General features: G+C 45.8%; 1 protein-coding gene and 1 non-coding gene across 2 annotated transcripts in view; both read left to right on the top strand.

The window, feature by feature from the left end:
- Positions 1-14,840, top strand: part of GOT2 (glutamic-oxaloacetic transaminase 2) — a 31,448-nt gene extending 16,608 nt beyond the window's left edge. The window contains exons 4-10 of the mRNA XM_049786133.1: positions 416-475; positions 947-1,108; positions 1,294-1,398; positions 1,973-2,123; positions 2,847-3,012; positions 12,233-12,383; positions 14,438-14,840. Of these exons, the coding sequence (XP_049642090.1) occupies positions 416-475; positions 947-1,108; positions 1,294-1,398; positions 1,973-2,123; positions 2,847-3,012; positions 12,233-12,383; positions 14,438-14,560 (918 nt within the window). The 3' untranslated portion in view covers positions 14,561-14,840. The remainder of the gene's footprint in view (positions 1-415; positions 476-946; positions 1,109-1,293; positions 1,399-1,972; positions 2,124-2,846; positions 3,013-12,232; positions 12,384-14,437) is intronic.
- On the top strand, positions 7,215-7,353 carry LOC126028833 (small Cajal body-specific RNA 11). Its single transcript, XR_007502533.1, has one exon. It is a non-coding gene; the product is annotated as a small Cajal body-specific RNA 11 (non-coding RNA).

Genomic DNA, 14,840 nt, shown 5'->3' with positions numbered 1-14,840 from the left:
TTATGCCCCAGTAAGTGATCCCTAAGCCCCATCAGGTATGACCCAAAAATCAAACACAAAAAGAGAATGAGAGAGGGAGGAAGAAAGGAGAGAAAGGAGAGACAAAGAAGGAAGGGAGGGAGGGAGGGAGGGAGGGAGGGAGGGAGGGAGGGAGGGAGGGAGGAAGGGAGGGAGGGAGGGAGGGAGGGAGGGAAGGAGTTGGAAAGTGAGATGACATCTGCTGGGGGAACATGAAGTGGAAAATCTCTTTGTTGTTTGGTTTTAGGTCACACCTAGTAGTACTCAGGGATTACTTCCAGCTCTGTGCTCAGGGTCCATTCCTGTCAGTGCTTGGGAAACCATATGAGGTTCCCAGGACCAAACCCTGTTTGATGGAGTGGCCCTCCCTTGCCTCACTGCTTTCTCTCTCCCGCAGTATGTCACCGTGCAGACCATTTCTGGAACTGGGGCCTTACGCATCGGAGCCAGCTTTCTGGTGAGTCTGGAAACTCCTTCAGGGAAAGGGTGATGGATATGTGTGTGAGATGAGGTGAGGGGTTGTCTGTCTGCTGAAAGATGGAGATTTCCCCTTTCCACAAAATTGTAAGATGTCCTCTTTCCTGGTGAATGGCTTTGGGTGAGGTGGGAGATGAAAGTACATAGTATAATAATGATGATAATAGTAATATTAAAAATAATGTGCTCTATGCATATTATTACCAGGAGCTCTCATTTTCACTTGTTTAATCTTTCTAAGAGGACTCAGTTACTGCCATTTCACAAATGAGGACAGTAAGGCCCCAAGCAGGCCTGTGTCCCCAATGATTCTAACAGCCTGAAATCTAGCACTAGGATCCCTGCTAGGTCAGAATCTCCTCGTCATCAGAGGACACGTCAGGAAAATAGAGAAACCATTTGCTTTTGTGCTCCTCCATTTATTTTTTCATTCTTTTCCATCCCCTTTCAGCAAAGGTTTTTTAAGTTCAGCCGAGATGTCTACCTGCCCAAACCATCGTGGGGGAACCACACCCCAATCTTCAGGGACGCTGGCATGCAGCTCCACGGTTACCGCTACTATGAGCCCAAGACATGTGGCTTTGACTTCACAGGTGCTCTCGAGGACATTTCAGTAAGTACCTTTCTAGGTTGGGGGCCACCTTCACTCTCTTGTGCAGACCTGCTGTCTCCTGGCTGGATCTTGGTATCTAATGTCAAATACCTGGAGTGCTCAGGCCCAGGCCTGTTGCTGCTCTTTGGTTCTAGTAAAGAGTCCCCTGGATAACAGCCTAATCTCTTGGTTGTTTCTTCTTTTAGAAAATGCCACAGCAGAGTGTCCTCCTCTTGCATGCCTGTGCCCACAACCCCACGGGCGTGGACCCTCGTCCTGAGCAGTGGAAGGAGATTGCAACAGTGGTAAAGGTAAGGGTGGGGCCCATACTGGATTGAGGAACTAGCTGTGATGCCTACCTTGACGGAATCCTCACAGTGAGACTACCTTGGCCCTGAGCCAGTATGAAGTGTCCAGATTTTACTTAGCAGTTATATCATTGACACTTCTTTGACCATCATTCCCAAGAGAATTTTGGTCAAGCTTGTCCTTGGCTAACCTGGGCAAGCAGCAGCCTCTGGCCCCAAAGGATCTGCTGGTGTCTGTATTTGCCCTGCTGACTGGTTACATGTCCTTTTCTTCCTCCACTTTTTCCTGTCCCATCTCCTCCAAGCCACCTTGCTCAGTGCTGCCATCACCATTAGGGGATGAGCCATCCAAGGAAGCTCTTCAGGTGGCCTTGTATCCTGTTAGTTTTACTCTGGAATTTCCCTTTCTTTACATTTTGTCAGTTCCAAACTGAACAGGATATGATGAAGCAGTTTGGGGAGACAGTGTCGGATGAGATGTTTGTGCCAGGCCTTGTGCTCATGAGCACCAATGACCCTCTGAAGCATCTTTGGAGAGACTGTCTAAAACTCTGGTCATCATCTCTTTCCTTCCCAGAAAAATAACCTCTTTGCCTTCTTCGACATGGCCTATCAAGGCTTTGCCAGTGGTGATGGTAACAAGGATGCTTGGGCCGTGCGCCACTTCATTGAGCAGGGCATCAACGTTTGTCTCTGCCAGTCCTATGCCAAGAACATGGGCTTATATGGTAAGCTAAAGACTTGGGACATTGTGGATTCTGGTGGGTTTAAAGGATCCTGTAAAAAGGTGCCACGGAAGTATAGAGGGATTTTTGCTTTTTCAGAGTAGGCCTCCACTGTCCCTTCTAAAGAAGAAAAGCTGGTGGGGAGGCACCAGAGTGATAGCACAGCAGTAGGGCATTTGCCTTACATGCTGCCAACCCAGGACGGACCATAGTTCCATCCCCAGCATCCATATGATCCTCCAAGCCTGCCAGGAGTGATTTCTGAAGACAGAGCCAAGAGTAACCCTTGAGTACCTCCAAGTGTGGCCCAAAAGCAAACAACAAAAAAAAAAAAATAAGAAGTAGTAAAGCTGGTCTGGTGGATTTTATTACTCTTAACCATGATTCCTTGGATTCCTTTGTAGAAGGAATTATAGCTTCTTGCAGCAATGCTAACTGATAAGGGGCCTGAGAGATAGTATAGTGGGGGGGGGGGGTTTCTTGCCCTAGCACCCTAGAGTCTTTGGAACAGCACTGAGTGTGGTTAAAAAAAAAAAAATAGAACTTTGAACTTTCCATTGTGCTCACATTTAACATTGTGATTATGAAACCTTTTTTGTTTATTCATAAGGGTTTTTTTGACAGAAACCATCTCTCTCTGGATTCACTGCAGTTTATGTGTGTGCTAGAGCCCTACCCCAGTCCGGCACACACAAGAAGCATGTACTCTGCCATTCTGTTTTTCAGGGGAGCGCGTGGGGGCCTTTACTGTGGTCTGCAAAGATGCTGATGAAGCCAAAAGGGTGGAGTCACAGTTGAAGATCTTGATTCGTCCCATGTACTCTAACCCCCCTGTCAACGGGGCCCGGATCGCCGCCACCATCCTGACCACCCCTGACCTGCGCAAGCAATGGTAAAGCCCAGCACCTCACACCCCTCCTTTCCCAGGGATCCTTCATCATCTCATCTTTTTCCTATAAAAGACAAACGTAATTCTGAAATGGTCCTTTACACTGACCTGGCTGGAGAAATCTCCAAGGTGGTCTTCCTGTGCAAGGCTCTTCCCCTGAACTCCGAACTGCTTATCTGGAGGTTTCCCCAAATGTGATCTGCTCAACTGTATGAGTTTGTGACAATGAGGAACTGCTCACATTTTCTACTTTTCAGAAAAAAATAAGGATAACTGCTTTAATGCCATCATCTCTGCGTTGGTTAGCTCTTACTTTTCACAAGTTTGTGTCCAGACTGAATATCTTAACAAGGAAAATATCCAGGGCCCGAACAGTAGTATAGCAAGCCTGGTTCCTGGCACTGCATACGAACCTCTCAGAATACCTGGAGTAATCCCTGAGCACAAAGCCAGGAGTGGTCCCTGAGTACTGCTGGTATGTCCCCAAGAAAAATGTGTGTGTGTGTGTGTGTGTCATACCTGGATGTCCCCAAGAAAAATGTGTGTGTGTGTGTGTGTGTGTGTGTGTGTGTGTGTGTGTGTGTGTGTGTCATACCTGGAGGTATGACAAGCACTACCAAGGTTCATTCCTAAGTACAGATCCAGGAATAATCCCAGAGCACAGCCCAGGGTGACCCAAACCTTACCCCCATCCTTAAGTCGTTTGCCTTGCAGGCAGAAGGACAGTGGCTCAAATCCTGGCATCCCATATGGTCCCCTGAGCCTGCCAGGAGTGATTTCTGAGCGTAGAGCCAGGAGTAACCCCTGAGCGCTGCCGGGTATGACCCAAAAACCAAAATAAAAAAAACAAACCTTACCCCCATCCTGAGCACTGCTAAATGTAGCCCCAAAACAGAGCAATAAAGTCATAATTTGACTAGGGAGCTGAGGTGTCTTAAAAGACTAAAGTGTTCACTTGGCATTCTGTGATTCCCCCAAGTGCTGATTCAGGGCTAATGGCCCACCTTCAGCCCAGAACTGCCACATGTGATCTTAAATATTATATATATATATATAGTTTTTGTCCTAATCATAGTTTCCTTTCTTTGAATTGGCTTTTCTGTATATTTTTCACAATGTTCGTGCTATAAAATGGCAAAACTTCTACTTTTACTCCAGCCCAGTGTAAGGGAGAAACTCAACTCTTCCCACTGTGGTTCTCCTCTATGTCTCCTTTACTTTCACTGGAGACACTTCACTTATGACACTTGTGATCAGAAGGTGTGTTGTGGATTTTCCTCAGATCAAGTTGCTCTCTGCAGTGGTTTAACTCATACTGACACTCTACCCAGAGAAAGCTCAGATCCCATAGGCTAAAGCTCTTCAAGACTACATGTAAGTACACACACACCCTCTGGACAATAGTCGCAAGCCCATGTGGACTGGAGCTCCACTCCCCTTTCTCTGAGTTTGACCAATTTGCTAGAGCAACTCACAGGATCCAGGGAAATGCTTATGTCATTTATTGTAAATGGGTATGGTAAAGGATCCAAAAGTGCAAGTGGGCACAGTGCTTCTCTTTTTTGTCTAGGGGTAACATGCCAGACCAGAAGCACTTTCAGCCCCAGTTGCTGGGTTTTGTCCAGAGGCTTCCTTGTGTCAGGGCGATTGATCATTAGCTCCGCTTTCAGAGAAGAGGGCTCAGGGAACAAAGTCCAGAATTTCTAATCATGCCTTTTGTCTTTTCACTCATCAGCCCCATCCATAAATTGCCCCATGAGGTCAAACAAAAGACATTCCACTCAGCCAGTAATATACAAGGTATGAAGGAACCAGGTCAGAAACCAAATTAGAACAGAAGAAATACACAGCAGGGGTTGAGCGGTGGCACAGTGGTAGGGCATTTGCCTTGCAAGCGGCTGGCCAAGGATGGACCACGCTTTGATCCCCCAGTGTCCCATATGGTTCCCCCAAGCCAGAAGCGATTTCTGAGTGCATAGCCAGGAGTAATCCCTGAGCATCACCGGGTGTAGCCCAAAAACAAAAAAAAAAAAAGAAGAAGAAGAAGAAGAAGAAATACCCATTGCTCTTACTTTATTTATTTATTTATTTATTTATTTATTTTGGTTTTTGGTTTTTGGGTCACATCCAGCAGCGCTCAGGAGTTACTCCTGGCTCTGCGCTCAGAAATCGCTCCTGGCGGGCCCGGAGAGATAGCACAGCGGCGTTTGCCTTGCAAGCAGCCGATCCAGGACCAAAGGTGGTTGGTTCGAATCCCGGTGTCCCATATGGTCCCCTGTGCCTGCCAGGAGCTATTTCTGAGCAGAGAGCCAGGAGTAACCCCTGAGCACCACCGGGTGGGGCCCAAAAACCAAAAAAAAAAAAAAAAAAAAAGGAAATCGCTCCTGGCAGGGATGCCGGGATTTGAACCACCGTCCTTCTGCATGCAAGGCAACCACCCTACCTCCATGCTATCTCTCCAGCCCCCTTTTGTTCTTCTTGAAACCTTGGAATTCTAAGCATTTCAGGAGTTCTGAACCAGAAATTAAGGATATCTGCTTATAAATCAATATTTTTACAGGATTTTCCAACCTGTCCAAGGAAAAGTTAATTGCCATTATTATAAAAATGTTCTTATTATGAGTATTGTGTTTTATTTATTTTTTTGTTGTTTTTGGGCAACACCAGGGGTGCTCAAGGGTTACTTCTGGCTCTGCACTCAGAAATTGCTCCTGTAGGCTTGCCTGGACCATATGAAATTCTGGGAATTGAACCCAGGTCCATCCTGAGTTGGCCACATGTAAGGCAAATGCCCTACAACTGAGCTGTCATTTTGACTCCTGTGTTTTATTTCTGCCTTGAATGGTTCATAAGATGTTTTGTGTTTTCATTGGTCTGTAGACATGTTAACTCTTTTGTGCCCTAAACTAGTTTCACTCAGTTTTTCTGACCAGTCTGCTCAAATCTTTTATTTTCTATTATGATTGTGAATACATATACTAGTCATGATATATAAAATGAAACAGCTGGAAAGGAATGTAATTCAGTGGCAGAATACTTGCAATACGTACATATGTGAGCCCTAATTTGGACCCATGCCACCAAAAAAGGAAACAGTAGTTAAAATACAACAGTCATGTAGTTTGCCAGGCATAGATTCACTCTCAACCATAGGTTGATTGGTTCTTGATACACCTTAAGGAAAAACATAGGGCCCAGAGAGATAGCACAGCGGCATTTGCCTTGCAAGCAGCCGATCCAGGACCAAAGGTGGTTGGTTTGAATCCCGGTGTCCCATATGGTCCCTCGTGCCTGCCAGGAGCTATTTCTGAGCAGACAGCCAGGAGTAACCCCTGAGCACCGCCGGGTGTGGCCCAAAAACCAAAAAAAAAAAAAAAAAAGGAAAAACATAAACTATATGTATATCGCCAATGAAAGAAAGCAAATGTATATGAAGCTAAAACCTTAGCGGAACTGGAAATATAGTACAGCGGGTGATGTGCTGCCCTGCACACAGCCAGCCCAGGATCAATCCGCAGCACCACATATGGTCCCCCTCTAAGCACTGCCAACAGTTATTCCTGAGCACAGCCGGTATGGCCCAGAAACAAACAAACAAAAAAACTTAAAAAAAGATATTTAAGTGGGGGAGGGAGTTATCAAAGCAATACCCAGCATTGCCCAGGGGCTGTTCCTGTTTCTGTGCCCAGGAGTGACCCTTGGTAGTACTTGGAAACATACATGGTGCCAGGGATCAAACAGGTTTTACTTACCTTCTGTATTTTCTACACTATCTCTGGCTCTGGTAAAGGTGGTTGTTGTTTTTTTTTATTTTAAAGCATATATTAGAAATTTTACTCAGTTGTGGAGGTGTCTTTTTTTGCCTTGTTTGTTTGTTTTAGGCCATACCCAGCAATGCTCAGAGCTGATTCTTGGTAGTACTTGAGGGACTATATGAAATGTCAGAGATCAAACTCATATCAGCTCCATGCAAGACAAGCGCCCTACCCGTTATAGAATAGCTACAACCAGTAGTGGAGCTTTTGCCTTACATGTGAGTCTCTAGATTTGAGGAGGGGAAACTACAGGAGGTTAAAAACAATGTAACGTTAGACTTAAGACTTGCACTCTATTACAGTATTTTTTGAATGCCATTTGTATCAGTTACACTGCATCTGTGAACTGTCTAATGGGTCATAATACACAGTTGAGAAACTATTAAACTCTTGTCCCAGCCTGTGTTTTTCCTGCTGCTATGCTCAGCTCAAGCTGCAGGAAGTCAGTGGGACATACAGTAATCTTCCTCTCAGTTTAGGAGGGCCTTCCTGAGCATTGGGCTGGCTCTTAAAAGCACGAGAGGACAAATCTGGAGCTCCGCCACCACACTCCCTTATTTCTTCCCCTTCCCTTTCTTGCGTCATTGCAGTGACCAGAGTTGCAGGTGATTAGGTTTGATACTAGCAACGGTGCTCCCCAGGGACTACACACCTTTGTTGTGGTAGGGACTAGGAGGGTCCCACACAGCAGAGCCACCAGGCCTATGCTCAGTGCATGTGGGTTGTGCCAGAAACCAAAGTCATGACTTCACATTTACAACACAGGCACTTTTAGCCACTAAACTGTCCCTTAGGCCCAGCCCCCTATTATGAACAAAGTTTTATTAGAACAGCCATTTCCAGGGCTGGATAAGATAGGGCACTTGCATTGTACACAGCTAAGCTGGGTTTGATCCCGTGTCTCATATAGTCCCCCAGCACCACCAAAAAAAAATTCCAGTGTGAACAGCTGTAGACAGAATTAATCCTCTTTACTGGAGGCTGTTCACACTGTGCTCATCTGTTAGGTTTTTACCTCATCCTGCCTTGTTCCTTTGTTTGGGAGCCATACTCTGCAATGCTCAGGACTGACTCTTGGCAGTGTTCCAGGGACGATTTGTGTTGCTCAGGATCAAACCCAGGTTGACAGCATGCAGTCCTACCTACTGTACTCTCTCCAACCCCTACGGGGGGTTGTTTTTTCTTTTGTTTATTTTCTATTTTTCTAATTTTTATTATAACACCATGATTTACCAAGTTGTTCATAATAAGGTTGTTTTAGGCATTAAATGTTCAAAAGTCACCAATGTGACTTTTCTTTCACCAGTGTCCCAAATCTCCTACCCACTACCATAGACTGCCTCCATGCGAGCACAAATTTACTTCATATTACTTGTTACAACACCAAAACTAAAAGAATCATCAAAACTTGGGCCGGAGAGATAGCATGGAGATAAGGCGTTTTTGCCTCGCATGCAGAAGGACGGTAGTTCGAATCCTGGCATCCCATATGGTTTCCGAGCCTGCCAGGAGCGATTTTTGAGCATAGAGCCAGGAATAAACTCTGAGCGCTACCAGGTGTCACCCAAAAAAACAAAACAAAACAAAAAAAAAAGAATCATCAAAACTTAGATCAACACAGGTCATGTTGAAATGATTGTTCTATCTCTCCAGGGTGTTACTAAAGTTGGTGTTTGAGGATTTTCTGGGCTATGGTTGGTGCTATGGTTGGTATTGACTCTTCTGTGATATTTAGGCTCACTAAGATTGGTAGGATTTATAGATCCAAAACAAATGTGGTAGCTTTGGAAATTTGATAAGGTTAAGTTGTGGAGCTGGGCCCTTTCTATTGAAGGGTGTCAGGGATGTCATTGGGTTGCTATCGTTCATGAAGGAAGGGAAGTCTGCTATGTGTCCCCTTCTACCTCTCCCACCCCTTTTCTGTGAATGCCACAAAGGTATTAACCAGGACTGGAGAAGCATCCATTGGTTTGTTTTTGGTTTTTGGTTTGTTTGTTTCTGTTAGTTTCTAGGCCACACATGGTGGCACTCCTGGCAGATTTGGGGGGACCATATGGGGTGCCGTGGATCAAATCTGGGCCAGCTGTCTGCAATGCAAATGCCTTACACTGTACCATCACTCTGGCTCCCCATTGGTTTTTTTTTTGTTGCTGGTGGTTTATTATAGGTTTGCTTCCAGTTTCAATTGTTAGCCTTTGTTTCATTTGGGAACTATCTGTGGTAATGTTCAGGGGTTACAACTCCCAGCTCTGCGGAAAGATCATTCCTGGCAGTGCTTAGGGGACCAGGCAGTACCACTGATTGAATCCAGGCCCCCTGTGTATGGAACATATGCTTAGCCTGTGGAGATTTCAAAGGCATGACTGAATTCTCAGTCTTGCCTTTCTCCTCAACTCCCAGCACATGACTTGGCTGTGTGTTAGATTCAGTTTACAGTGTGCTCATTGTGAAGACAGGAATTTTTGCTATGCCCTTGTTTAAAAGGAGGTCATGTTTTCCTTTATCCTCTCTGAATAAAAAAATGAGTTTGGGCCTTCCTGTGCTTTTAGAGTGATCTGTTCTTTTTTTTTTTTTTTTTTGGTTTTTGGTTTTTGGGCCACACCCAGTGGCTCTCAGGGGTTACTCCTGGCTATCTGCTCAGAAATAGCTCCTGGCAGGCATGGAGAACCATATGGGATGCCGGGATTCGAACCAACCACCTTAGGTTCTGGATTGGCTGCTTGCAAGGCAAACACCGCTGTGCTATGTCTCCGGTCCCCTCATTCATTTTTCTTAAGATCTTAAATATGAAGGTCCATGATAAGAACTTTATTATCATTTTTTTAATTTTTTATTTTTAATTATGAGAAGAAAGATGCAAAGAAAGAGGACAAGGTAAAGTTACAGTGGAAGGACAATCACCCGTAAACAGAATTCTCAGAAGTCCCCTTGATGATATCTTAACTTTGATTTTTTTTTTTTTTTTTTTTTTTTTTTTTTGGTTTTTGGTTTTTGGGTCACACCTGGCGGTGCTCAGGGGTTACTCCTGGCTGTCTGCTCAGAAATAGCTCCTGGCAGGCACGGGGGACCATATGGGACACCGGGATTCGAACCAACCACCTTTGGTCCTTGATCGACTGCTTGCAAGGCAAACACTGCTGTGCTATCTCTCCGGGCCCAATATCTTAACTTTGAACTTTCGGCCAAAGAACATTAAGAAAAATAAAACAGAACCCATGTACAATTACATTGTCCCTCAAGTCCCCAGATTGTAATACATAATATTTCTTAGCAGCACATCAAGCAATCTAAAGCCATAAAACTTATGTAACTCCTTAAACATTGAAGACATAGTATTTTTTTACATTTCCATGCACATGCATATTAGTTTAAGTTAACCTCAAAAGTGGGTTTTTCTTTTTAAGGATAAGAGTCAAAGGAGCGGGGCCAGGCGGTGGCGCTAAAGGCTAGCCTGCGCTAGCCTTGGACGGACCACGGTTCGATCCCCCGGTGTCCCATATGGTCCCCCAAGCCAGGAGCGACTTCTGAGCACATAGCCAGGAGTAACCCCTGAGCGTTACCGGGTGTGGCCCAAAAACCAAAAAAAAAAAAAAAGAGTCAAAGGAGCACAGTAAAAAAACGGTGTTAGAGTGGCAATAATTGTTTGCATAGGCCCACCAAAATATGGGGACATGGAAAGGAAAAGTCTTGGCCTAAATACAAGGAGACCCTACCCCTAAAGTTTCCTGGCATAAAACCAACTCTAGGCTCCAGGCAAACTAGTTTGCCCAATCCAAGTCATTGTCTGTAGTGCCAACACAGTTTTATTTTTCACACAGTCTGTTGTTGGTATCATGTTTCTGTATTAAAGATCCTGAAATCTGCATATCCTACATTGAAGTCAGGATGTGGTGCGTCCTCTAGTTTCACCTCACAAATAAAGGGCAATGCAGAAAGCCCTGTTCAGTACTCAGGTCGTTGATGTTCTTAAGTCTTCTCAGTGTTGAGGGAAGTCTCTTTTGAGTAGATAGATGTCAGAGCAGCGGTAGGGTCTTCCCTGGTAGAGGATTGCTTCCAGGTGTTGTTATAAAAAAAAAACCTTGGATGTTTCATAGATAGCTTCCCTGGTTCGGGGGTGAATGGAGAATGCCCATTCTTCTGAGGCCTGTGCCAGGTCATGTCAATGTTCAGGGTGTAAGGTCCCATTGCACTACAAGATTTGTGTGTTCCAATCTCTATTAGATAAGAACTTATTTGTGTGTATAGTATTTTCCCATTTTAATGTGCCATTGCAACAAGGAACAATGCCACATGGCGTTAAAGGCCCATATGGGGGCTGCAAGAACAAGTCCAAAACTCCCCATGACATGGTTAAATATAAGCATTAAACTGAGGGACTCTTTCACTGAATATTTCTTATTGAACAGCTCACAGAGAGAAGAAAAGATAAAAGTGGGGAAAATCTTCACTGTATAAGAGAATATTTAGTAAGAGTTAGCTGTCAAAGAAAATAGATATAAAGTATTCAAAGCCATACGTGTCCATTTTATGTCTTTTGAAATAGTTGGGGATTGTTAAATCCAGTGCACCACGTTGGTGTGTGATTAGGACTGTGCAGTACTGAAGTTAAAAAGGGTAAATGGGGGGTGGTACTGATGGTTGGGGGTGATAGAGTTAAAAAGTGAAAATGAGCTTAACAGCGGTGTGCAAAAGAGCAGAATACCAGATGGACAGTCTACATGTGAACATGTAGACTGATAAGAAATTGCCAGAGACTGCCTTAGTAAAAATGAGCAGCTCTCAGCACCCCCAAATTTGGACCCACCATTTCTGGCCGCCTGGACTGGGTCCCAGGGAGGGCCTGGAGGCCAGGGGGCAGGAGAGGGGACGGCTGAGGGCCTACAGGGCTCCTGCACGCCCAAGCTAAGGAAAAAGCCTTCGACATTGGGGTCTCCCCAGACCCCATGCCAGCTAGAGCTAGCCTCCAGCTCAAGAAAGGATTCAGTAGAGAACCGGAAGCCAGGATCTACCCACCCTCCTCCCTGTGCCCTCCCCCCTTCACTGGGGGAAGGGCGGGGAAAGCTTGGGATCCCTTCCAGGAGGGACCACCCGACACCCACCTTTTCTGGCCGCCTGGGCTCGGTCCCAGGGAAGGCCTGGAGGCGGGGTGGGGGGGGGGCCCGGAGAGGGGAGGGCTGAGGGCCTACCAAGGCTCCCCACACCCCATGCTGGCTAGAGCTAGCCTCTAGCTCAAGGATTATTAGCATGTTTTTTTTTTTTAATGCAATGGAATAGCTCTTCCTAGACCAGAATGGGTAAGTCAGAAATAAAATTAAGGCTCTGTGCATGCTCCTTGAGGTATGAATATAAACTGAGCTTGCCCAGAATTGAGTGGTGTCCCACTCACTACTGTGTATTGGTTTCCACAGGTTGCAAGAAGTGAAGGGCATGGCTGACCGCATCATTAGCATGCGGACTCAGCTGGTCTCCAACCTCAAGAAGGAGGGCTCCTCCCACAATTGGCAGCACATCACCGATCAGATTGGCATGTTCTGCTTCACAGGGCTAAAGCCTGAGCAGGTGAGTGAGCTCTAGTTTCTCTACCAGTTGATTAGTTGGTGCAAATAAAAATTCTGGGGTGGGGCCAGAGAGATAGATAGTACAACAAGTAGGGTGCTTGCCTTGTACATAGCCAACCCTGGTTCAATCCCCAGGATTCCCTGAGCACACTAGGATTAATTCCTGAATGCAAAAGCAAGAGTAACCTCTGACCATGACCAAGTGATGCCCAAAAATAAAAACAAAATACTCCACAAAATTCCTCATGGGTCACCTACCAATTCAGGGTCTCCCCAAAAACAACACTTTCAAGCCCTTTTTTGTTAAAGGAAGTATATTGCAGCATTCATTTTGTTTTATTTGTAAGTGCTGACTTATTTGTCATGCCAGACTAAGTGGAAGTCTGAATATCAATCATTAGGAGAAATAAGTGTTCCATCACTGAGTTCTGTGTCTTTTGTTTTTTACCCTGGCACTCTGGATGCTCAAGGATCAAACTGAGCTTGACCACTTATGAGCTGAGCACTTTTTTTTTTTTTTAATAAATGCACACCAAACAGTATTAGGGCGCCCGAGATTCACTCCTAGAGCTACTGGCTCAGTAGTGCCATATAGTGGTTTGGGGCTGCCCAGGCCCAGTGGTTCTGGATCACCAGGGCTACATGCAGAGGCGCTTCACCCTCTTAAGCCATATCTATGACCCCTTTTTTCACACATACTTATTCCAAGAAAGTTTTTTTCCCATGTGGGCACACTTCAATATTCATGTTAGTGCCATGCAGGCTATTTCCAGCTGTGTTCCAGAGCCTTAAGGTACAGTCAGCAATGCTATGTAATGGTGTTCTGTGGTGCCAGATCAAACCCAGGGTCTCATACATGCATAGCATGTGCTCAGTCACTTGAGCCAGATCCCTGGTCCTATCATCCTTCTTTCAAATATCTTTTTATGAGGCTGGACAGATAAGACAGGGCAAGGCACTTGCCTTGTACACTGCTGATCCTGGATCCATCCCCAGCACCTCTTTATGGTGTCATGTCATCCCCACCAAGCCTCACCAGGGGTCACGTCTAAGCACAGAGTCTCTGAACAACACCGAGTATGGTCATTTAAAAAGAAACGGAGATGAGGGTGTTGGGGGCAGAGTGATAGGACAGCAGCATCCCATATGGTCCCCTGAGCCTGCCAGGAGCAATTTCTGAATACAGAGCCAGGAGTAATCCCTGACCACCGCTGGTGTGGCTCAAAAACAAAAAAAAACAAAAAAAAAAAAAAAAAAAACGGTGCAGCGATAGCACAGTAGGTAGGGTGTTTGCCTTGCAAGTGGCTGACTCAGTTTCGTTCTGGCATCCCATATGGTTCCCTGAGCATGCCAGGAGTGATTTCTGAACTCAAAACCAAGAATAAACCCTGGACGCTACCGGGTGTGGCCCACAAAAAAAAAAAAAACAAAGAACAAAAACAGAAATCAAATCACTTTTTTTTTGTTTTTTTTTTTGTTTTTGGGCCACACCCTGTGACGCTCAGGGGTTACTCCTGGCTATGAGCTCAGAAGTTGCTCCTGGCTTCTTGGGGGACCATATGGGACGCCGGGGGAGCCGGGGGATCGAACCGCGGTCCGTCCTAGGCTAGCGCAGGCAAGGCAGGCACCTTACCCCTAGCGCCACCGCCCGGCCCCATCAAATCACTTTTTTGGGGGTCACATCCATCAGCATTCAGGGGTTATTCCTGGCTCTGTGCTCAGAAATTACTTCTGGCAGGCGTGGACAATGCTGGGAATCTAACCCGGGTCCATCCCAAGTCGACAGTTTGCAAGGTAAATGTCCTACTGCTGTGTAGGACACTGCTGTGTAAGACACACACACTCCAGCCCTTCAAATTACTTTTTACTCTGTTATCTCTGGCACCTGTTATCTTTTTACTTTTGTTATCTCAAATTCTGGGGCTAGGACCTATGTGAGAAAAATAGAGTTCGTATTCTTTTTCTATCCTCATTGGTGGTTATTTTGTCATGCTGGGAAAGTCAGGACCCTACCCCTGCCCAGGAAGTACCCATTGCTCTTTTCCCTCTCTGCAGGTGGAACGGCTGACCAAGGAGTTCTCCGTCTACATGACGAAGGATGGCCGCATATCCGTTGCAGGGGTCACCTCCGGAAACGTGGGCTACCTTGCCCATGCCATTCACCAGGTCACCAAGTAACGTCTTTGCTCGCAGGGGATCGAGCCCAGCCTCTGCCACCCGGAGAGTCCCACAGAGAAGAGGGATTGGTGGGGAGTGGCTCGGCTCCTTCCTCTCGGCCAGAGCTCAGCACTCAGCGCTTGAATGGGGTTCTCAGAAAAGAACTTGTAGTGGAATAGGGCAGCGACAGCTCCTGGCTGGGTCTGGAACTTTGTGGCAGTAAACCAAACTCCTTCCTCATACTTTTATCTCTAGCTTTCCCGAAAGAGTTTACATGTACGAGAAAGTCATATTCCCCACC

This window comes from Suncus etruscus, chromosome 14 (genome assembly GCF_024139225.1).
Source record: "Suncus etruscus isolate mSunEtr1 chromosome 14, mSunEtr1.pri.cur, whole genome shotgun sequence".
Taxonomy (NCBI): domain Eukaryota; kingdom Metazoa; phylum Chordata; class Mammalia; order Eulipotyphla; family Soricidae; genus Suncus; species Suncus etruscus.
This window is presented reverse-complemented; position numbering and strand designations above follow the sequence as displayed.